This window comes from Etheostoma cragini, chromosome 5, assembly GCF_013103735.1.
Source record: "Etheostoma cragini isolate CJK2018 chromosome 5, CSU_Ecrag_1.0, whole genome shotgun sequence".
NCBI classification, from domain to species: domain Eukaryota; kingdom Metazoa; phylum Chordata; class Actinopteri; order Perciformes; family Percidae; genus Etheostoma; species Etheostoma cragini.
In genome coordinates this window covers 15,044,832-15,068,227 of record NC_048411.1, presented here as the reverse complement: position 1 = coordinate 15,068,227, position 23,396 = coordinate 15,044,832, and the positions used below count along the sequence as shown (strand labels likewise).

Genomic DNA, 23,396 nt, shown 5'->3' with positions numbered 1-23,396 from the left:
TTTATTTATAAAATTAGGCCTACCTTATAAGTAAAGTTTCATGATATTTGTCAGCGTATTGCTATTTTTTAATTTAAATCACTATCTGAGATTCCTTGTTGGTGGGCATGCATCCACACCATTGTTAGATACACCTGGGTACAAAAGGAAGTCCTACAATAAATCCTCCCTTCATGAAGATTATAATGTTCCGATTTGGTCAAAACTGTTAATTCAACTGCATGATGAAGTGGACAAAGTAACTGAAACACCTGCCATACAGTAATAAGGTGGCTAGGTGTTGTATATGAAGGCAGATGAATTAATCTAATATGCATGCAAACGCATGCACATTGTGTGTGCACAACGGTATATGTAAATACAGGTTCCATGTGTTTTAGTTAATTTATTGATTGTTTTGAGCTGCTGTTCAAGGGGGGTGAAAACACAAGTTAGTATTACAGTAAGTGTTTATATATTGCATATGAAAAGCATGGACTTGAAAATAAAAGCTCTGATGAGAGCCCCCAGTCTTAATATTCTATAACTGTATTTCCTTGCTTCACAGTGCTAGTTTCTTTTTTTGTGAGGTAATTTTATCTTTGCTATATGGTGTGGGAGACAATGATAGAACACAGATATACATACTGTATATATTGTAATTGTTTTAATAATTTCAAAAGAATAACAACACATTGTTTTTAGTGTATCAGGTGCGGTTTTTTTGTTGTTTCTTTTAAATATGTGAACAAGTGTATCTCACTACTGTATTGCAAATGTGGAGTTGCAACAAATACATGGAGGGAAAAATAGATTGAGTCTGTCATTTTTTTTTTGCCTACACTATATGATGTGTTCTTGTATTAGAAGGGTATTTTTATTTCTTTAAGATTAAGATCATTCTGCTGTAAATACAGCCACAGGCATGTATAACTACATCTTAAAGTTGCATTCCTTGGACTGAAACAATGGGGTGACCTGAGGTGGTGGACCTGTAGTAAACTGATCAACGGAAAACAGTGGCACAGCTGCATCACTTCGTATCGGACTCAGCTTGGTAGACTGGGTAGGAGGGTAACATTTGAGAGAGTTATTTTCAATTGCCTGGGGATCCAACAGTGAAACTCCCTTGGCCAAAACCATTGTGTCCAGCCTCAGAGACTGAGAGGACACAATCACTTCATTTCTATGTGTAGAAGGACACAATGTCTTTAGCCAGACATCTGCCTCGTTTCTCCTCTGAAACTTTGCTGGGTTATCCTTGGAGCTGGTTAGCTGCTTCAGTGAGGTACCTGTCTCAGTTTGCTTCTTGTTATATCTTGGTTCTAATTTGGATAGTCCATTTGCTTTCTTGGAGTTGGGTTTTGTGTAGTTGCCATCCACAATCTCATACTGAGGAAAGATGCAATGTTGAGGCAGACTGGAGGGATCAAGCCTTGGTATGGGTTGGAAGTTCTTATGCTGAAATAACGATCCAGTCGTGTGGTTATAAACAGAACGTGTACCATTTTTACCTCCTATATCCACATCTTCTTTTTCTGCTGAACAGGACAGGGGTGGCAGTAATTTGCCTGGAACAGACACGGGGGGTAGTTTAACCTGCTGCTTTTTCCTTAGACCAATTTTTGTTGAGGGGTTAGGACTATGCACTCTAAAGCACTCGTAACGGACATGCTTCCTGTGATTTGTTTTCTTTTCAGATTGCTTTGGAGAACTTTTTGTTTGGGCCTTAACATTACATAGTTGATCAACTCTTGGCTCTGTTTGTACTGGAACCTGGTCAATGTCAGCCCCCTGTTAGAAACAAATATATGAATATATATACTGTAGATACGGACACAGATAACCAATTGGTTGAAATTTAAAGATAAGACTTGCAGAAGAGACATATCAAGAGTACCTGTGGTGTGGCGGGGTGAAGTGTAGCATTTACAACAGGCACACATCCTTGAACCCAGGCATCTGAAGTTGGAATAGGCTCAGAGTCTTCTGTTTTAGCTGCTTCCTCTGGTGCTTCTCCTTCATCTGCACACAGGATTTGCTGCTCTAGAATATGTGTGAGGTAGCTCTTGGCCCAGGATGCGGAGAAAGGTACAAGCTTAAGGGCAAAGACAGGCAACATTAAGGATGTTATATGTACTTGTATTATGTGTAATTGAAAAAATGTATTGGTCTCTCCACAAGTGTCATTCAGTAAGATTATGTTCAAACTGAAGAGAAATAAAATTGAAACTTGTAGAAGCCTTTTCAGTTTTACCTGTCTTTCAATTTTTAATTTAAGACAGCGTTCCATGACGTTGCTCAACACGTCCTCCATGATCACCGCCACTGCCTCATCTGCATCCTCTTGGATCAACATGTCTGTCCATTGGGCCTGTGTTAAGCGACCAGGGATTATATCTTCCACTTTCAGGTCTGGCGTTGGAGGTGTGTTCACTGGGACAGACGACTTGGGTCTTTGCTTTTCAGCTTGGGACTTGGCTGCAGAGCGGGGCATCTTGGCTTAGAGGCTAGTGTGAAATATGACACACAAATGATGTTTGTCATGATGAAGAGTTTCATATATTTACTGGGCAAAAAACTAAACAGTAGGTATTATTTGGGTGAACATTAGCACACTCTGCTGGATGTGGTCAAACTTGACAGTTTTTCTTTCTTCATAAGAACATTGATGTAAAATTATAATGCCTGGAATCATTACAGGAATTTTAAGTTGCATATGAACACAATCCTTCCACTTACTGTAACTCCTTGCAGAATAAGAACAATAACTAATGTTAGAGTTTGGAAAACAACGTTTGAGAGGTACACATTAAATCCATTACTAAGATTGTGTGTGAAGTGCTTCCTGTATTAATAATAAATATTTAAAACTATTCATTAATCCGATTTGCACTATTATAATTTATTGCAGTCTAAGCTAAAAGTCTGTAGTTTATGTGTAAATGGTTTTCTAGAAAACGTACTGTATGTAGTGACGTCCAGTTAACAGTATTCAAGTTACCTTAAACCAAGGAAACAGGAAAGTCTCGGTAGAATCTCTGAAAAATTGGTACAAATCTTCCAGAAACAACAGCTTTTGGGGAACAAATGATAGTGACTAAACTAAACTGCCATATATGTATTATTTTGTTTTATTAATGCATGAATAAATACACATTTTAGAGTTGGTAGTTTACATGCTGTGTATTATTGTGGAATACCACAAAATGTATTAGCTAACTATTATGCTAACCCAGCTAACTAGCTAGCTAAGCTAATTATATCTACATAATTAGAATAACTACACATATCACCGTTCGAGCCCAACCCTATAGGCTAACGTTAGTTCCGTTAACATAATACATCTACGGTTAGCGTTACTTCTTACAATGAATTGCTGTTATGGCATTACAATTCCAAGTCTGTTTACAACCTTACCATACACTTTACTTTGTAACGTTACCCCATAGACCGCAAAAGTTATCCGTGTGGTCTACGGTTGCCAAGCAACCGAAGACGCAAGGATGACGTCTTACGTAGAGGTAGTGGCGTTGTCTCTATGGCTGCAGACGACGCGGAGGTAATCCTGTTGCTAACAAGAGCTAAAAAAAGGTGCTTCGAATTCGTAAACTTTATATGTAGCTAATGGTCGATAACGACAGCGCCAATGGAGGCTGGACCAATTGTTATGTAATCTAAAGCAAGAGTAAGTCCAATTTGTCTCACAAAAGTAACATTGTCCTGTTTTATTTACGCTGCGCTATTGCATTTGGTTTCTTGCTACCATAACAAGGTTAGCTTGCTGCTAGTCTCGCATTGCCAGTTCTATCCATTGATGTAGCTATAAACACACAGCGCTGCGGAGGAAGTATGCTAACATCTAGTGTTAGGTACTCAACGTTGCCCTTTGCTGTTTATATTACGGTGTTTTAAAACGAAATTGTTAATCTTAATTGACCAGACCCTAATTGTGGTGACCTGTACTTTCCTTTTTCCTTTCTGACACCAGATCACCTACTGCTATTTCAACAAACCGCTCTGCCAAGAGAAGACAGCTCGATGTATCACAAAGAGAAGAGCATCCAGGTCAAAAACAGCGCCTCTTCGCTGTACAACAACCTCAGCGTGCTACGCATCGCCCCGCGGCATCTCACCTACTTCACGGTGGTCCATGCTAACGTGGTCAACATGGTCAGCGCGACCTGGGACGGACTCAACTATTCCCACCGTCAGCTGCAGTCCAAAGAGCCCAATGTCGCCACAAGCACATCACTCATCATGCAGGTCAGGCCATACATTGTGTAACTTCTGCTATGTGCTCTTAATGTCTCCCGCTGTTATTGTTCACAGTGAGAGCAGGTTGGATAGGGTGCGAGTGTGTTCCTTGATTCCCCTTTAGTATTCTTTCTAAATTTACGTGCAGATGCGTTAGGACAAGGGGTCATTTTTTATTTTTTTTTTCAGAACACTGAATTTTAAATGAATCAATGTTCTATGACTGGTCCTGTTTAATTTAAGGGGGCATGTGTTCAAATCAAATGAATGGTGTATGAATTGAATCCTGTTACCCAATATGGATACGAATGACCTCAAACACTTTAAACGCTGAAAGTAAGCACAGTCTTTTATTTTCAATTTAATGTGCTGGAATACAGTGCTAAACTTGACAAAGGGTTAAGACCGTTCACAAAAATTGGCAAATATGAAAGGTGAATTTTAGCATTGTGTTATTGTTTCTTTTGCTCTGGCACACTGCATTTTTATAAAGAATTCCTGTGTTCTCTTGTCACAGGCTGCGTTTTGTCCCCTGCCCTCTCGTGATCTGCTGGTGGTGACCTCTCAGAAAGGCATCCAGGTGAGTTTTTGTGTGTCTGCTCTCCTTTGCTGTCATTGACAGTCTCCACATTTGAAGGAGGCACTGCTGCTTCTGCTACTTTTATACTTCTAGCAGCTGGGGTTGTATATGGGACTGACATGTAAGTAAAAAAGTATGAACAAGTGTTTCTGCAGCCATTTGCATTCATATAAATCCATTGTTTTAGATGTATGAATCTGATGGCTCCATCATGGTGTACTGGCATGCACTCGATACTCCGGAAACACCTACAGGTAAATTTACATATAAACTACAAACTTGAAACTACACATGTAGGTACTCAAAGGCGGACCATTCTCAATTATTTGTATGAAAACATAGAAAATAGTCAATATATTATATGATGCAATACAATAAGATTATACAGTGTGATATTATACAAAGGAATATATGACACAATTTCACTTAGTTGTTCCAGGAACAGTTCATCCATCCTCATAACATAACCATATTTAAAAGCGTTAGTGGGAGGACCTGTTTATTTATAATGAATTATTAGGCATCTACATTATTATATCTACAATATCACAAATGGCCCGGGAAGACATTTACTCAAGATACTACAGTTTTTTTTTGCCCACACATTTGTTTTCATGCGCATTTCCAAACATTCATAAACTGTGACCATATTTGTTTGTCCGAGAAAAGCATTAATCAAGAGTTTTACACTAAATTGAGTGCACTCATAGAACTTCTTTGTGTCCCAGCTCAGGCCGTTTTTGCTCGGGGGATATCAGCAGTGCAGGACAGTTATATATGTGTGGGTAAGCACTGAGTGGAATATATTTATGTATATTCAAAATATTGGATACAACTCTACAGTCCACTGTCTCTTTCTCTCTCTAGGCGTTTCTTCTGGTGCAATTCTAGTATTTGATGTTCCCAGTAAAGGCAGTAATATTACCCTGTCTGAGGTCCTGGAGGAGCACAAGGAGTCCATCACTGACATGGCCCCGGAGTGCTCTGGCAGTCAGGTATGGGGTGTGTGCAATCGTTTATTGTGAATTTATTTCCACGAATGTCAGACAAACATAGATAAAGTCCTACTTTATTTATGTTTTATCTTCCTCCCTTCAGGAGTGCATTGCTGACATGGTCAGTGCAGATGATGGGGGCAACTTGTGTGTGTGGAAGTCTGGGGAGGACTTTCAGCTGCTCAACAACATCCCTGGCTTTGAGTGAGATGTTGACTGTATTATAGTATAATTTTTGGTGTGCAATGTAAGATTAAGCTTATATAGCACTAAAACTGCTTCATCACTTCTCCTCTTCAACTCTATATTTCTCTCCGTCTTTTCTTCACGTATTGTTGTACATATCCGCTCTGGTCTTTTCCAATGTCCTTTGTTTCCTCTTTATTTCCCCTCCCTGCTCTAATCTAATATCTATTATCTTTTTCCTTAATTCCCTGATGGCAATCATTGTCCATGTCCCTTGCTGCTGTCAGTATGAGCTGCTCATCTGTCAAGTTGTGGAAAGGCACAGTGGTGGCAGGTTATGGTACTGGCCAGATTCGTCTCTATGAGGCAGTGACGGGCATCCTTCATGCTGAGATCAACGCTCACGCTCGCTGGATATACTCACTGGACATTGCACCATTTTCTGGGCTGGTGAGTTGAATGATAAAAAAAACCTCTTTCACTGACAGTTTATTATGTTAGCATTAGTCATTTGGGAAAGTGTGAATATATTGGGAAAACTGGAAACTGACAACTAATTTTGCTACGGGTCCTTTATTCATTTTTTACATATTGTAATTTGGGTATTTTTTATGATCGTATAATTTTTATGATCATATTTATTTGGACAGTAATTAAGATTGTTTTTTAAATTTCTTTTTATTGGTGCTGTAATTAAGGCGTCATTGGAAAAGAGAGCTTGCTCTCACTGACCCTACCTGAATTAATTTAAAGTGGCAAAAACTACTATATGATTCTTTTAGAGAAATACAATAATAAGTTAATTAGTCAATGTTTTTTTGTGGCATATCTAATACCACTTGATTTTGCTTTGGCTTAGCTTCTGTCTGCTGCTGAGGACTCTCTGGTTAGGGTGTGGCACCTGACAATGACCCCAGAGACCAACAGTGTTGAGGTAACTGGTGTAAACACATAATACAAAAAAAAATACAAAAGTTATTTTCTTAATATGTTCTGAATCAAGGCACAATTCACAGTGGTTTGCCCCAGGTTTAACTTATACTTATTCTCAATGAGACCTTGACTGTGTGTTTTCCTCATTTGCTTTCAGGTATCACATTTGCATAACGAGTGTGTGACGGACACTCAAATATGCGGCGCCAAGTTCTGTGACGGCGATGGTTATGCTTTTGCAGTGACAGGCTATGACCTGAGTGAGATTATCCGTTACACACAGTCGTAGGACTTTGCTTTCATTGAAGCTACGTGTAGTATTAATGTGAGTGTTTCTGGAAAGATAACATTAGGGTCAGGTTGAGATTCTGTGAGGACATTAATAATCTTGATTCGTGGCATTTCAGTCTCTATATCTACTGGAGATAAAAAGAGATTAGTGTAACAAAATAATGCAAAAGTAATCTCGTCATGTTTCTATAACTATTTTTAAGTGCAACTGTTTACATGTATGTAAATGTAGTTTTTGAAAGTAAAAAAGATTCTATTATTATTTCTGATATTAGTGTTTTATGAAGCTGTACCAATAAACATTTTTGTAAACAAAGCTGCTGTTTTTTGTTTTAATTTTGCAGTTCACAAATGCACCAATAGATGGTGTACTGCAAACAGATTTCATAGAGTGTAGGGTGGAGTTACCCCAAAAGGTTATAGACTAGAGACAGACAACTTGAGAAACAGAAAAAATTGAATTCTTTGTTCCGACGATAATGTCAAGCAATTAACATGAGCACATTTCAGAGGGAAGTCATAGACCTTTACTTTTCAATGTAGTGGCTCCTCTCTCAGATAAGATCATTCTTCATAGAGACCCGGAGGGGTACATTCAGTTATGAAGGACAGCAATAGTACAGATACATAAAGAACATAAAAGGAAACAAATATGAATTAGCAAGATGGTCTCCAATGCATCATGTCCACAGTTTAACATGTGAAAGACTACAATGCATTATATGACTTTTATGTGTTTTTTATTATAATTTTATTTTACTGTCCAAATAATCTACATTTGAGGCAGGGGTGTTTATGTCTATGATGTGTTTGTTACCCTTTGCTTTCTGCTTACACAATCTTTTTTTCAGTAGAGTTAACAGGCATTTAAATTGGGTCAAAAGATCACTGTATTCAGTGTAGTTACATTAGAAACAGGTCTCTTTTTGTTTCCTAAAAATTACAGAAAAAATGCCTTTTATTGAAAAAAAATACAACTGAAAACCATTTAGTCAGAAATACTGTGCAAGACAAAACATTAAGAAGTACAACAGAGATATTGTTTTCTAGGATCTGTTTAGATGAGCAGAAAATGCCTTAACTGAAAACAAATCTAGCCAACTCAACTGTAAAAGCAGGTCATACGAGTTTTTTAAAGTTTGCATCAGGCAACCAGTTATCATTCAAATCCCATCCACCTTATTGTGACGAGATAAGAAGAATCAGGTCAGCAAGGAATTGTGTGTTGTTTGTCAGTTTAGGGCTAAGCGTGTATTAAATCCCAGTTTTCTGGTTTACAGTCAAAACTGGTCACATAACATTAACAGACCAGACTGTTTTGAATCCACACACAAGTCAGGTTATGTAACTCAAATTTCCTAGGTACCAACTGACCTTCATGTTGACGCTGAAGGCAGGGTCAATTGGAAAGAATAAACGTGCACTACAGTGACATTAACACACAAAATCTTAATGGAATCAATCATTTTCAGTACGTCATGTGGTGTCATCCTTCCCAGTTGCCTGGGGGTTGGGGTGGCTAACCGCGCAGGCTAGAGGGAGGCGTGGTGGACTAAGCTGTCAATATGAGGTCCCAAAAGACGCTGAGATATAAACTGGAACAGTAAGGAGGGGGTGGAAAGATTGGTCAAGAGAGATGCATCAAATAAGCAAAGGATTGAAAGAGCAGAGATACAGAGCAGAGTAAAACAACTTCAAAAAAGGGCTCAGAGTAGAGAAGACATCACTTTTCACAGAAAAAAACGTGAAAACAAATAACAGCAGTCATTTATTCCTTGTTACCTAAGTCAATAGTTCTGTGAGACGCTTCAGTCCCGTACACAGCCCCGGGGCCGCTAATGCTGTGTACTGCTACAATACTTGTTAATCTTTCGGCTTTTAGGTGACACACAGCTAAGCATACACTGTTGGGGAGATCAGACTTTAACGTGAGCTGTTCTCAGATTTGGATTTGAATCTATGTGGACTGTGAATGCATGTGTGCACATGCATGTGTGTCAAGTAATGAGGGTATCAGAACAACATTCTACCACTCATATTCTCTACTTTTAATTGTTTTGTTAATGAGAGTCGCATGAGAAAAATAGATCCTATAAGAACTTCAATAAAAGGCCGCCAGTGGTAGGACGTGTCACTTGGATAAAATCACAGATAGCCACATTGATCATGAGACTTTTTGAGAAGTCATCATGGCATGATTCACTGGGCTTTCAGTTTATATCCACAACATTCCACTTCCGGGTTTGTTCCGTTGCCACCGGAGATTCCGCCGGATGTCGCTCTTTACGTCCGGATGTCTGTCACCCTCCGCTTTCTTTGTGTTGAGATTCTAAACTCCGGTCGATTTTTAAGGATTATGGTTAACTGCTCCTCAGATCTCTGCAGGGTAAATCCAGACAGCTAGATAGACTACCTGTCCAATCTGAATTTTCTGTTAAACTTCTAAAACAACCTTTGAAGGGAACGTTCACATGTTCCACCAACAAGTTCCTTCCCAAGGCTATTTTGCAGCGGCACTGTGGCTCCGTCCGGCGCTTAGCACCACCCAAGACGATTGTAATTGGTTTAAAGAAATGCCAGTAAACCAGAGCTTTTCAGTGTGAACTAGCCAGACCCTCTTTTGCAGTACTATGGAGGTAGGTCTGGCAATGCGAGACTACTGGGCATATTATCAGCCGTCCAGCTTTTAAGGCCTTCAAGTCTCTCACTGTGAATTAAAATTGATTCACGAACAAAACATGTTTGTCAGTGCACAACTGTACACAGGTGTTCACAAAGCACAGCTTTTCAAATACCTTGCAACAATAATGTACAAGTTGATTCATCAGAGCAAGTCATGATCTTTTGTGGCAGTGGGTGTGGTAGTTAACTGTATGTGTTTGTGTGAGCGCCACAGCATGAACATGTTTTCCGGCTGTCTGTTTGTGTGTTTCCTCATTATTCTGGTGCAGAAAGAGCAATTTATCCTATTGCCATGCAGCCTTGTGGCAGCTGTCTAGGCCTGTGTGCTAAGCTTAGTGGGATAGAGCCTCACCAGGAGGGATGAAGTGCCTAAAGCCTCTTCAGCCTGTTGCCACAAACCAGCCCTCTGACGAAGCAATCAGGAAACCGTCTCCTGTTGACATGCTGTATAAATAGACATTCCATTTTAAAAACACTTAAAATGGGAAGGAGGGGAGGGGTACTACAAACTGACAGACCCCAAAAACTGTCACTGCTGACTGACAGACAAGCACACATAGAGGTGAAAACCAGATCTAGGTCAAACAACATTTTCAAATGAGCATAAAATACCATGTGTCAGATTGTTTTTTGTATACGTTAGTTTGGGATGGTGATGGCATGATGGGCTGGCCTGCTAAATACCATGATGGCAGCTAAGTAAATATTGCTTGTGAATGGTGTTGCTAATAAGACTGATTAATTGTGTTTACTGATAAATAGATCCCCCCAAATGGTCGAATCAGATGGCCAACCACCAATGTTCTGTCCAAGGTTTTTGCCTGTTAAAAGCAAGTTTTTCCTCGATGCAGCTGCAGTACAGTAAATCCATTGTTCTTGGGGGAATTGTTGGGTCTCTGTAACTCATAGTGTGAAATAATATGCAATACTAATAACTGCACTATGTACTATGTTGGACTGTTGGTTTTCATTTTTTTTTAGTACTGGCTAAAATGTTCATGTAGAATGGAAACACACGCACTTTATCATAGAAGTTCCAAAAAACTAGCCATTTCATTTGAATTATATGAATACTCTTCTAATATTTGCAGTGTAGGATGGTGTCCTTACATTACTCTGATATGGACTTTGTAATTATTCTATGTGACAGATGTAGTCAAATGGAATGCAGCACACTATGGCAGGTGGAACAGGTAAGAAGAGAAGAGAAAGGGTGTGTAAATATCTGTTATTTCGTCTTGGTGATTATGATAAGTGGAATATGGCGTGAGAGTGACTGAAGTGGCTCACCCAGTCAGCAAATATGGATTGAAAGAAATGGGTGGATAGTGGGTGCTGTGCTTTAGCTTTGATGTATTGCTACTAACTCCATTATAGTTGAGGCATGCCAACCTGAACCCATCTACCGTTGCAACCACAGCTTCTCACCATTTAGGTGTAGTCCATTATACAACAGCTATTACACCGTCCGTCCTGCCCTCTTTGCAAAAGGACACACACACATGCACACGCATGCACACATGCACACACACGCACACACACACACACACACACACAACTTGCAAGTCCCCAGTAACATCATGTAGAAGGCATGGGTAAGCAATGGGACTTAAGTGCATTAGATTAGAGTAAAATAAGCATGATCAGACCCTGCCATCTGCACTGGGATAGCATGGTTGCCTAGCACTGGGCACTGTTTGAATTGTCTGACGTTGTACTGACGTTGGAGTGCATGTTAGTGTTTGTGTGTGTTATAATTATGTGTGTGTGAGTGGCCATATGTGCAGATGGCACCACTGAAATGATGATGGATTCATTTTCTACAGTTTTCTAAAATACAGTCAGTCTTGTCAGATTTAAATCAGTGTTCAGTGTACAATTAGGCATACATACTGTACAACTAGGTTTACTAGGTTTAGGACTTAGTTTCTTTTTTTTTAATAATAACATGATCAGTGATAATTACTGAGCTGCTGATGATGATAACTTCTTTTTACACCCTTCTTTCAGTAAATAATGTTTTATCATTAAATTAATACATTTCCATTACTGTAAAACAAAACTAACCTGGCATGCTTTGTGATGTTTATTCTACTCAGAATCATATAATAATATAGATCACTATCGTGGTAAATTTTTTAAAACTTTCATCAGAATCTCAAAGTCTGGTTGCTTTTAATTCCCAACCACTCTTTTTCTTACACATAATAACCTCTCTCATTACCTTGAGCGAGTGGATTAGAGAGTTATTGAGTCTCAAAATAGAGTCACAGCAATGATAACAACAATATCCGGCAACTCATATATTGTGCGCTGTCAATGACACTGCTAATGGGGTTAATATGAAAGAGATGAATGGGTGTCTTCAGGGAACAAACTGAATTTGAAATACATTAACATTTCCATCAAACAATCATGTGTGTTCTCTGTTTCTCTGGATTGGCATATACGTGTGTGTGTGTCTGTGTGTGTGAGTGAGTGAGTGAGTGAGAAAGTGTGTGTCAGACAGCTTTAGGAGGGGACCAACTTGGCATTTCCCTCAGTGCGCATGCAACAGTGAAACATCACATAGAGGGTGATGTTTTCACTATCCATCCAATCTAATCTGTAATATTTATTTTTCTATAATTATTTTTAATGTAGGTAAAACAAAAAGGAAAGAGGATGATTTTTACCACCACAGTAGTTTCATATAGAACCCGCTGTGTTTCAACAGAGGGTCTTCAGTTTGGCACTGCTGTGTACCTGGCGTGTGTGTGTGCGTGTGTGTGTGTGTGTGTGTGTGTGTGTGCGTGTGTGCGTGTCATATTCTTGCTCATGTGGGTGTCAGTGGTTAAATAGGAGTACATTATTCAAGTCAGCATTTCTTCTGAGAAGACAAGGAAAGTAATTAAAATACAGTACAAGAACAAAGCATTTTTTAATAAAACAACATGTATTTACTTTAAATGTCGGATTAATTCTTCAGAGATGGTGTAACTTTTGTCATCATGGTCAGAAAAGCTCTTATTCAAGTGCATGCTTTTCATTTCTTGTTTTTTTATCAACCTTGTCCAGGGGTATGGTAACTCAACAGCTCGTTTATGGCGATGCTCTACATTCACACCTGGCTGCATCCCAGTATGAGATTGATGTGTTCTTTACCTGATGGGGTTGAACACTGTGTCTATAATTATTAACAATTCAAAAACTCTTTATTTTAGAGATTCCCTGGCTTACCACACTTTCTTCTCCCATAAGTCTCTACTTTGACAATTATACTGTTTTAATACAAAGAATTTGGAACTGTAAACTGCTCTTATTTACCAATTTAAACATGAAGAAAATTTTTAGTTGCAAAGTATTTATTTCGCCATTATTTTTTATTAAAATTCTATGTTTTCTAATGGATGAAAGAGTCGCATGACACGAGTTGGGTAAGATAATATAAATACATTTATTTCTTCATTTCAAACAGACATTTTTCATATCAGAACAGATGGAGTGGTACCATATTGCCCCCTTTACCCTACACATTCCACAGCTGTTCTGTCACTCATTATTAATTCACAATCACCACCAAAACACAAACATTACTGTAAATGTGTGCCCACATACACCCACACACACACTCTTTTAAACTTGAACTGACTGGATCTGACTTAATTATTGTCAGTTAATTGTTGTTCTGCTCCTTGGACATGAACTATAAATGACAACTTTGAAACAATACATAGTATCATGTATTAGTATAGGCTCACATGGCGTACAAGAGAGCGAGGCTGGGAGAGAGTCTTGCCTCTGGGTCTGACTGTTACGGTGGAACTTTTGTACTCTCTTTGTGTCATCTGCATAGAGTAAATCCTTTTATCAGAGGTTCTCTGATAATATCAATAATGCCAAAATATTCAGAGAGTTTACTGAAAGATGCATTGCAACATTCTTCTCAAATTATAACTTAATTAATCACAATGACATTGCTTATGATGAGCATCAACGGCTGGAGGAAGAGAAGGATGATTCTCATTGTTTGAACATGAACCAGTGAAACTCTAAAAGCAGGGATCTGTGTCAAACACACACTCTGCAGGAGATCAAAAAATCTTCAAAACTACAATACTGGGTGAAGGATGCGGCTTTTGAGTAAATCTTGTCTTTTAGTTTTGTTTTATTAACTTAGTACCTGTCCCCTCCACCCATCTGGCCGCCTGCCTTCCAGCCAGGACACAGTCAATGATGTGTGGTAAATGGAGCAGAAGTACAAACACTGCAATCTGCTCATTTGTCCTGAGAAAGCTGTCCGACCTCCGTGAAAAACGCAGTGATCCATTGTTCCACCCTTCCATTATGGCCAGTCACTCTAACACCACATGCCTGTGTGGATGGAGGGAGAAGAAGAGAGAGAGAGAGAGAGAGAGAGAGAGAGAGAGAGAAAGAGAGAGAGATAGAGAGAAATTTGCTTATGAGAGAAAGTCAGAGGAGAAGAGAGATTTGATAGACCTCTTGTACACCGGTGGGGATATCATGACACACACACAAACACATGCACAAACACGCACACCCACACACGCACACACAGAATCCAAAAGAGACTTGAATGACCACACCGTGCACATCTGCAGTTCATGGGTGTGCTCCTGGAATGAGAACAACAACTTTAACAGCTCATAAATACAAAGCCCTCTGGATAGAATCTCAAACCTCCCGTTCCCTGCTGAGCGTCATAGTCACATAAACAAGAGACAGAGAAACAAAAAGAAATAAGGAAGGAAAGAAAGAACAACAGAAAGAAGGAAAGGGAGTAGGATGGGAAAAGATAGACGTAGAAATAGCGAGATAGAGAAAGACATCAGAGTTTGTCTGAAAAACACAACCAATGGATGTCGGGGCAGAGGGAGCTGTGCTCGTCCCTGTTTCCATGGTAACCTAAATGTGCTGTCGGTGCAATGACGCCAGTTGGGAGCATTGCATTGCGGCCGTGCTGACATGAGCCACACGTGCCAATGCCCAGCTGACAGCACCGAGCATACGCCGGTGTCTATTCATAGCACCTATAAGTGACACTCGGAACAGACGCAAACAGCCCAGAGTGTGGCCCAAGGAGGCCAGGTGCCCAAAACTTAGTGGGTGCCGGCCCAGGATTGGATAGCACCCCTTTAAGGAGGTGAATGGGTTGAGATTGGATGGAGATTAAGGGATGAACTCATAGCAAGGGTTGTGTCATATTTTCTCTGATCTCTGTCCACAATGACAAAGTGACATCTGGCCCCTTAGTCACCACAAATAGTTGCACAAATCCGTGTTTTTGGAGTTCTCTAAACTTGAATGTACATATGCACACTTTGTGCATATGTACATTCAAGTTTCGAGAACTCCAAATATGGACAACATACCCACAAATAGGACAAGTAATCCACATAAAAACTGGTAGGGTCATGTGGGGTTAAACAGCATTTGTTAAAGGCCCAATGGTTCAGGGTTTAAGTTAAGCATTATTTGGGTGCAAGATCCAAGTCAGATGCAAAAAAGTAGCGTATGAAAACACACAACATATTGAAATTTTAGACAGCATAAAATCATGGTGCATGTGGTAAATGATGTTGTCGCAGAACAACCCTGAAAATGCCTAGCACCAATCTAGGAAGTATTACAGTAGGTAAGGAGGATGTTGTGGAGTTTAAGGGGAGTTTTTTTTTCCTAAACTGCCAGTTCCTGGAATAACAGATTAGTGACCTGTAGTTGATAATTATTTGGGACACTAATGACCCACCACTTCCTAACTAAGCAGAACACCAGGGTAAGAGATGGTTGTGCTTTCTCTGTGTCTGACTCAAAGTCAGTACTGCTTCATTTTAGTCCTATTTCTTGTTTTGTTCTAGGATGTGTATTTAAATATAATTAACATACATAGCATCTGTCTTCTACATGTTCTTGTCTTTTGTCTTCAGAATCACATTTTGAATCAAATTAAATCAGTTTAAGATTAATTGTGTGTAAATATAAAAATCTAATATGTGGATAGCAAATTCAATTTTAACGCCCCTCCTCCCATCAAAGCAGAGTTTCAATGTACGAAAAAAAGTATTAAGAACTGTTCTTCTACCAGATGGCAAAAATAATGCTACACTCACTCAAAATTACACACTAAGTCTCTGTTGAAATGCCCTGGAATCTTCTGACATGGACAAGTATTTAAATAATTTTGTAATTAAAAGAAATTGGATTTAAAGCATCTCCATTTTCTCTTGAGACTGTGGCTCAAATCAACAGGAAAATCTCATGAAATAATTGTTCAACAAATCAACAACCATGCCACAAAGTGAAGTTGTAAATCATCTTTGTGAGCATGGCTGAATTTGTTTCCCTATTACCTTCACACCACACAAATGTGGTACATTTGGCAAGAGGGCTGGAAACACCAAGTCAGTTCCCCTTTGTGAGCGATTGTTCAAGCTCAATTGATACTTCTGTGACACTGCTTTGTCTGAGAGATCAGACAGAAGAATAGCAGAGGCTCTGAGGTGAAGAGAGGCCCATTGTGGTCAGTCAGCGCCCAAAGTTTGATGGCTGGTGTCGAAGGCCATTGTGACTCCTAACATGCCACAGGGGAGGTACAGAGTTGCTGAGTGAAATTGATCTGAGCGGGGACAAAGATCACATTTGTGTGGATTTGCTTGTATGTGTATTTGTATGTGTGAGTCTGTGCTGTGTGCTGTGTTTGTTTGTAGAAATTCAGCCAACTCAGGCCTTTCACTCCCCTGGGATCAGCAGTTTGCCCTCTCAGGAGAGAAACTGACAGAGAGAGGAGTGAACCGTGTGGACGCCCCCATTATGCCCCTATTGTGCCCATGTGGCTGCATCAATAGTGCTATCGCAGAGGCCACTGGCAGTGGAAAAGTGCTGTACAAGACACTATGAGATAAAGGTTCATTACACCTGTGTGTTGCAGGAAGAAGAGAGGGGACAAAGGACCTAATGAGAGCAGAGAATTGACCAGACTGAATACATCCAGTCACATGCCCATCAGTGTATCATACCCAATGTCAGCAGAACACAGTAAACAAAGTTTGTAGAATTGAAATTAGGCATATTTTTTTTTTAGCATTCACAGTAGTAATTCATTCTAACGGTATCCATTTCATGGCTAAAGCAGGATGTCTCCCCACCCGTCTACCCTGCCGTGTATGTGGGATGACTCCTCCATGCCTGCTGCCTACAGCCTGAGGATGGTTGCCTAGGACTTGCATGCATGCTGAGATCAGAGCAAGCCTGGGCAGGTCGCTTCATTCCCTTCACAAGACAATGGCAATTTCAGATGCTTGGCTGAGCAGAGACTCTGAGACACAGGAGGCCTCTCACAGCCCCAGCCTGACATTTATGTTTTTGCCAAGTTCAAGACAGAGTACATGCAGACACAGAGAACTGCATTCATTTTTTTCTTCTTTTTTTTTGAAAATGCTTTTCTGACAGCTCAAATAAAAAGGTCGACACTGAGGCCTGAATCATAGTGCTGATTTTTTCTCGTTGTGTCATTTTGTACATTGCGTCCTGTCCCTGCTTGTTTCTAAATGGAAAATGAATACTTTGTAATTTAATTAGATCTCTATAACTGAGTTCAGCAAAACTTTAAAAACACCAAAAGAGTCTATCAGCTTCACACAAGCTGTCTGGCTGTTGTTTGAACGTGAAGACTGCAGAAGTCGCTCCAATCAAAGCAGGGCCGGTTCTAGCGCTTTTGGTTGACCTAGTCTCCACCTAGTCCTGCATTGCCAGATCTCCACAGCGCTGTGTCAGCAATAGAGTTGCAATGTATGTTAATTTTAGTTTCTAGCTTGCATGTCAGCAAGTAGTGTTTTGTTTCCAGATTTGTGTGCATGGTGACTTTTGGGCTGGGGGTCCACCCGCTGAAACTTTTGAGCATTAAATACTTAATTTCCTACATTCTGGTGGTTTTTTATGCATCTGTTTTTTTAGAACCTTTTTCTGAATCAATTTTTGCTGGGAATTTATTCATACAAAGGGAAACATAGATTAGAATCCAAATATAAAAACATAATGGAAAATATTGCAGTGAGGGTCTCAGGCTTTCTGTATTGTTTTCATCTATTTATTCTCCTGTAGATTAACTTTTCTAATTATATCTGAGTCAGCACACCTAGCCTAGCATCATTTACTTCTTTTGCATCTTTTGTTGGTGATTTACCTCCTTAGATGTGCATATGAAAATTATTTATCTGAATGATATTTGAACCCCTGGACTGTAATATTCCAGATGTGTTTCAGCAAGATTTCTGCTCATGTTCAAAACTTTGTGCACATTCAAAATATATCTCATCCGTGTTCTCTGAAATTTGGAGGAGTTGTGATATTTTGGGGGAAATAAAGTAATGATGAAATAGGCTATTACAAGAATAGCGTCACAATATTTCAGAAAATCAAATGCACCATAGTCTGCTGTGTATTACGTGACTGCTCTGCTGATACGGTTGATCTCAGACCTCCTGACAGACTCAGAGCCCCGTTTGAGACGCTGGTCTCGGAATAAGACAGCTTATTTAGGAAGTGGCTGTACGCTGCTCTACACCGGAGGGGGAAACCCCAAAACTACAGCAGGAACAGGGACACATCTGCTGCAGCATGCCCACAGCAGAGCGCGTCCATTGCAAACCTGAAGCTGCACAGACCACGAAAGGCACGCTGCAGCAGCTCCGTGGTCTGAGCCCTGCTCGTCTCTGTTTTTACACAGAGAGTGGACACGCACAGGTCTGACCCAAAGACTGGCAAGGTCACATCACGGGAACTTCAAACTAAATCATTAGTTTGAAGTGTTCCCCCAATTAGGAAATGATCGAAAATAATCATCAATTCAATCTAATAATCAGGTTGACAAGTAAACGTGTGGTTGAGGGGGCACCCTAGGATGATCATGTTTAATAAACATGTTTCATTTCGCTTGTCATTCTTATTTTGTTATTCTAATTTTGTTATTCACGGGAAGTAGACCTAAGGCTGACACAGCACCCCCAACACATTTGATGCCTTAGACCATCACCTAAATTGCCTGCTGCAATCGCCGGCCTTGATTCAAAGGGACCCAAAGGAACCCATACCGAGGTTGTGTACTGTTCTCAGGAGGCAAGTGAGGACACTGTTCCAGAGGAGATGCGGTGGTTTTACTGGCCATCTCCTGGGAATCGGTGTCAGAAGAGCCAAGAATGTGTTTAAAACAATTAATCTTCCTTTAATTTATAACATGTCTGTGTAATGATTAGACTGAGCACAAGCTGGGGAAATAAACTGAATAATGAATAATAGTCAGGACACGTGTTTCTAGTTGTACTGGTACGGAGGTTTCAGACTAGGGGTTAGAAGTGGGACTGAGTACCCAGGGCCCTCGTGTGAGAAGGGTGCAAAATATGATAGAATAAATAGCTTTGAATGCAGGGAGGGGCCCAAAGAGAATGCCTTTCTATAGGGCCCAGAATTTTGTGCCACGCCCCTGTACGGGTGCACCACAGTTTCTGTACTAAACAATGGCTGTGGGCAGCATACTCCCTGAGAAGGGTGGTGACCTACTGTACTATACAACAGCGTTTTTTCTACTCCCAAATGGATTCAAAATGAGATGAGTGAGTAGTTGTAAGGATTAAAAAAGGTGTAGAAATGCTGTTGTGCAACCTTGTACAAACACGCCGGTTCGGCAAGTGGACATGATGAAGTCAGCAGTGTGTCCGACCGAAGGAGGACCTGCTTTCAAGCTATAGAGGCGCTGAGCACCAGCCCATCTGAAGTGCTCTTGAGCAACATCCTAATCTTTCTCTACAATTCACACTATATGCACACATACTGTATATGTGACATTACAGTATATTAAGTGTCACATTGTCATGTGGATGAGGCAGCTGCTAACAATTATTGTTGAGTAATCCTACAAATACTTTTTTGATTAATTGATTCATTATTTGCTCAATCAAAATGTCAGACGGCTATCACAGTTTCCCAAAGCCTTGAGCCAAAGGGGATGTCTTCAAATGTCTTGTTTAGTCCAACCAAATGTCCAAAACTTAAAAATTTATAATTTACCATTATAAAAGACTAAGAAAAAAGGGAATGTTCACATTTAAGACAGTGAAAACAATGAATATTTGGCATTTTTAATGGATTGATCATCAAAATGTTCCATCACTAATCAATTAATTGTTTTCAAGCTTTAATTTAAAAGTTGGAAATGTACACAGGACGAGTAATACAATGCAATTTAGCCAAATAATCATGCTACATTATTGCATAACGCCTATAATGAAGGTCCACATTGAGTAGCAAAAACTGTAGCAGGAAGCTGCCACTTCTAATCAAAAACACATCATTTTTTATATTCTTCTGAAAAATTACTTTTTAAGATGGCATGAGTCATAAAGTGCTATAAATGTAGCCTACTCTGCAATTTCTATAGAATATGAGACGCACACATAATAGGAGGGATGTGTGACACGAGTCCCAAAATAATATCATAACCATTTTGTATGCCCCTATGATGGCTCTTCTATTAACTCCTGGCCTGGAGGCTGGCACTATGGCTACTTTATGAATGGATGGGTGTGGCATTGAGGCTGTCGTCACTGCGCTCGTTGATTGGCGCTGGCGCTGGCGTGCGGCTAAAGGCTGGTCTGAAGTGAAACATAACTGGGCTCTGCCACGGCTTGGGAGAGACAACGGGAGAAGGAAAGAGGAGGAGAGGAGAGAGAGAGAGATAGAGAGAGAAAGAGAGAGGGAGAAAGAGACAGCAGCGTCAGCCCACTCCCCAGCGAGGATTAAACTTCGGGCGAGACATTTGGTGAGATACAGGGGACTGTAGGATAAAAACATGGGTGCGACAGAATTAACGGCAAACTGACTTTTATTTTAGGATGTGTTATTTATTTTTTTTACACATTAGAAGTAATAATAATAGTAGCCTAAAAAACAGATATCATTATAAATTAGATCAAACAGATGCGATAAGGATGCAATGCATGCGAGCTGATAGCAAATCGTGGGAAAATCACTAGTGCATCTGTAAGGTCAGAGTCGAATCATTATTGAAGAAATAAAGACTCATCTAGTCATAAGGAGCAAGCCCTGGTGTGTAAAAGCAAACAGGCAGACAAAAGAAAGTCGTGGCATGGGCTCCCTCCTCCATGTGCTCCCTCCTTGTAGGTGTGACAGACACAAAGGGACGTGGAAAAAGCTCGCATCAGGACCACAGGCGGACAACAGCCCAGACAGATCGCACAGCACAATAGCGGGGGCCCGCAAACAAGAGCATGCTTCTTTTTTTTTTTGCAACATGCAGCAGTCTTCATGTAGCCTAATTACATTCCTCTTGGCGTCTCTCGGTTGCATCAGTCGGGAGTCTTTTTCTTCTGTCAGTTCTGTCAGATCTCCAACCAACACACGCGTTTAAGAAGCAAAGCCGATAATTTGACGACGTTCAGACAAGTCCAGGCTGGGACGGAGCAAGTGTTAGAACATGTGAGTTATGATTAGATGTTGTCACCCAGAGATGAATGCTCTGAAATGATGCCTAGTGTGCTTGTGCCTTGCAGGAGAAGCAAGAGACGAGCGCTGCCCAGAATAAACTGAAAGGAAAAGCGCAGCGGAGAGGCGTGAACTGAAAGTGGACGTCGAGGGGAAAGACACCTGAACTGATTCCAGAAGTGAATGTCTTTCTGAAGGTAGGAGACACGGCGATCATTGCCCTGTGTTTTAACTTGTATATGCTCGCAACAAAATGGTCTACAGTGCAGACCACATGTGGATAGATAAGCTACCGATTGCATAACTGTACAGATAGTTTGGGTTGTTCACAGTTTTTTGCACCTATGGACCAACCTCAGGTTGAACTTGCCTGCTTTTTTAAACTTCCGACAAAATTTGTTAACATGTTTGGGAGGAACGACCATGATTGTTGGTTTAGACCATGATACAAACGAAAGTGTATAAACTCATTTAGGGTGTGTCACTTTAAGTCAACCCAAGGCAAAATTCTGCACATGTGGCTTTCAAACTAAAGGGGCAGTTTCTTTTATGACAAGTCAACGTTATGTCATCTGCTTTTGTTCTTAATTCTTTTTAAAGTAGCCAACAGAGATGTTGAGTTTAAAATGGCCTACTCACAAAATGATGTTCCAAACACATCACACAATTTTACAGTGAGGAATGATGGTGGCCTAGGTATAAATATGTTTTAGAATAAGCCAATACACATGGACGCACAGGACGTGATAATACACAGTACAGTCAATATTATAATGTTTTTTTTTAGAACAACGATGCCAAAATACAATAATTGCCACAATCGTAATACCATTTCACTGTAAGTACCTCACACTCAGTGTATTTCCCTGTGGGGATATTTAATATAAGGTTAGCTAAGCCCAGGTCTGCTTTACACTACTATAATCAGGTTCTCTTTTGCGATACAGTAATCAATCAGTGAGTTAGTCTGTGCTTTGCAAAAGTTTAGTGTGCTTGGCTTGGATCCAGAATCAGATATCTCCACCACCTGCGGCCTGGATGAGTGAGTCCAGATTGAAGGCATAGCTGAGGAGTGCAGTCACTCAGGCTCCACAGAGCCAACCAGTGGCTACTGTAAGCCAAAGAACAGAAAGGCCAAAGCATGGGAGGACACTTGGAATCTCTGACTATGGCTCAAACAGCATCCATTCATCTGCTCCAACAGCAATGCCCACAAGAGTTGTTTTTTTTGTTCCTTCCTTCCTCTTCATTTTTCTGACAGTGTAAGCACAGAACAGATGGTGGGTGTGAGGGGATGGTCTGAAAGAGTTGACATCAGTTCCTCCGCTCTGTCCCACTCTTCTGTGTTTTTCTATCAGCTGTGGAATTTGAACCATTCTTCCTTTGGGGTGAGGCCTGTTCCTCTGTCTGCCCCAGCTCAAAGGAATAGGGTTGTCTCCAGAGGGGGCTGTGTGTGTGTGTGTGTGTGTGTGTGTGTGTGTGTGTGTGTGTCTGTGTGTGTGTGTGTGTGGGTGGGTAACTGGGGCTTTCCAGCAGAATTGCACACCAAACATTCCTGGCTACTTGACGGCCATCCAGCGGGCCAAGTCCACACAGCTGGGAGTCATAGAAGAAGCTGTGTCTTTGTGTGAGTTTAGCAATATCGCGTACACACATTCAGTCACATGGACACACCTGCTGACACACAGAAAGATACACATTCAGAGTCTGCTTCGAGCCCTGGAGGCTGTGAGATGTGTGCTCGAGAAGGTTTGTATTGTTTGTATGTGCATGCATGTGTAAGCAAGGATGTGAAGTTGTGATCATTAAAATGATCATTTTAATTAGAAAACTCAAATGCACATTTTTGGACGTCCACACAGGTAATCACACATATAAAAGAAGAAGAAAAAAAAAAACGAACACAGACTCACAGTCACCGTACAACAGTGTCTTCTTCTCTTACCAGCATCACATGATGTTTGTCCTCTTAAGTATGTTTTGTTTGGAGAGAAAGA

General features: G+C 40.4%; 3 protein-coding genes across 14 annotated transcripts in view; 2 read left to right on the top strand and 1 right to left on the bottom strand.

Annotated features, from left to right (window-relative positions):
• Positions 1-700: 700 nt before the first annotated feature.
• Positions 701-13,422, bottom strand: LOC117945214. Of its 4 annotated transcripts, XM_034872567.1 has the most exons (5): positions 3,400-3,455; positions 2,984-3,055; positions 2,237-2,489; positions 1,880-2,077; positions 701-1,773 (listed from the first exon to the last, which is right to left on the bottom strand). In XM_034872567.1, exons 3-5 carry the CDS (start codon positions 2,474-2,476, stop codon positions 913-915), a joined length of 1,299 nt encoding a protein of 432 aa, XP_034728458.1. In that variant the 5' UTR covers positions 2,477-2,489; positions 2,984-3,055; positions 3,400-3,455; the 3' UTR covers positions 701-912. The 4 variants fall into 4 exon arrangements, with proteins under 4 accessions (XP_034728458.1, XP_034728459.1, XP_034728457.1 ...); XM_034872568.1 differs by lacking the exons at positions 2,984-3,055; positions 3,400-3,455 and adding an exon at positions 13,411-13,422; XM_034872566.1 differs by lacking the exons at positions 2,984-3,055; positions 3,400-3,455 and adding an exon at positions 4,116-4,273.
• Positions 3,477-7,421, top strand: wdr54 (WD repeat domain 54). Of its 4 annotated transcripts, none has more exons than XM_034872601.1 (10): positions 3,477-3,667; positions 3,971-4,245; positions 4,754-4,816; positions 5,004-5,070; positions 5,545-5,601; positions 5,684-5,811; positions 5,915-6,015; positions 6,285-6,447; positions 6,857-6,931; positions 7,088-7,420. In XM_034872601.1, exons 2-10 carry the CDS (start codon positions 4,021-4,023, stop codon positions 7,217-7,219), a joined length of 1,011 nt encoding a protein of 336 aa, XP_034728492.1. In that variant the 5' UTR covers positions 3,477-3,667; positions 3,971-4,020; the 3' UTR covers positions 7,220-7,420. The 4 variants fall into 4 exon arrangements, with proteins under 4 accessions (XP_034728492.1, XP_034728493.1, XP_034728494.1 ...); XM_034872602.1 differs by having other exon boundaries at positions 3,491-3,572; positions 3,961-4,245; positions 7,088-7,421; XM_034872603.1 differs by having other exon boundaries at positions 3,559-3,671; positions 3,961-4,245; positions 7,088-7,421.
• A 7,094-nt stretch (positions 13,423-20,516) lies between the features above and the next one.
• Positions 20,517-23,396, top strand: part of rhobtb4 (Rho related BTB domain containing 4) — a 45,160-nt gene continuing 42,280 nt past the window's right edge. Inside the window, exons 1-2 of one of the 6 annotated variants that reach the window (XM_034872518.1) lie at positions 20,517-20,716; positions 21,468-21,578. The gene's annotated coding sequence lies outside the window, so the exon portion shown is untranslated. Of the gene's footprint in view, positions 20,717-21,078; positions 21,394-21,449; positions 21,597-23,396 lie in introns of those variants that run through there. The other 5 variants (XM_034872515.1, XM_034872519.1, XM_034872516.1 and 2 more) reach the window with 5 other exon arrangements.

Excerpts from the sequence above, each read along its gene's own strand:
- LOC117945214 (XM_034872568.1), bottom strand. The coding sequence starts at position 2,476 with ATGCCCCGCTCTGCAGCCAAGTCCCAAGCTGAAAAGCAAAGACCCAAG. Across the intron at positions 2,078-2,236 it reads AATTAAAAATTGAAAGACAG|CTTGTACCTTTCTCCGCATC; the intron begins GTAAAACTGAAA and ends TTTGCCCTTAAG. Across the intron at positions 1,774-1,879 it reads TTCACCCCGCCACACCACAG|GGGGCTGACATTGACCAGGT; the intron begins GTACTCTTGATA and ends TGTTTCTAACAG.
- wdr54 (XM_034872602.1), top strand. The coding sequence starts at position 4,021 with ATGTATCACAAAGAGAAGAGCATCCAGGTCAAAAACAGCGCCTCTTCG. Across the intron at positions 5,602-5,683 it reads GGACAGTTATATATGTGTGG|GCGTTTCTTCTGGTGCAATT; the intron begins GTAAGCACTGAG and ends TTCTCTCTCTAG. Across the intron at positions 6,016-6,284 it reads AACAACATCCCTGGCTTTGA|TATGAGCTGCTCATCTGTCA; the intron begins GTGAGATGTTGA and ends TGCTGCTGTCAG.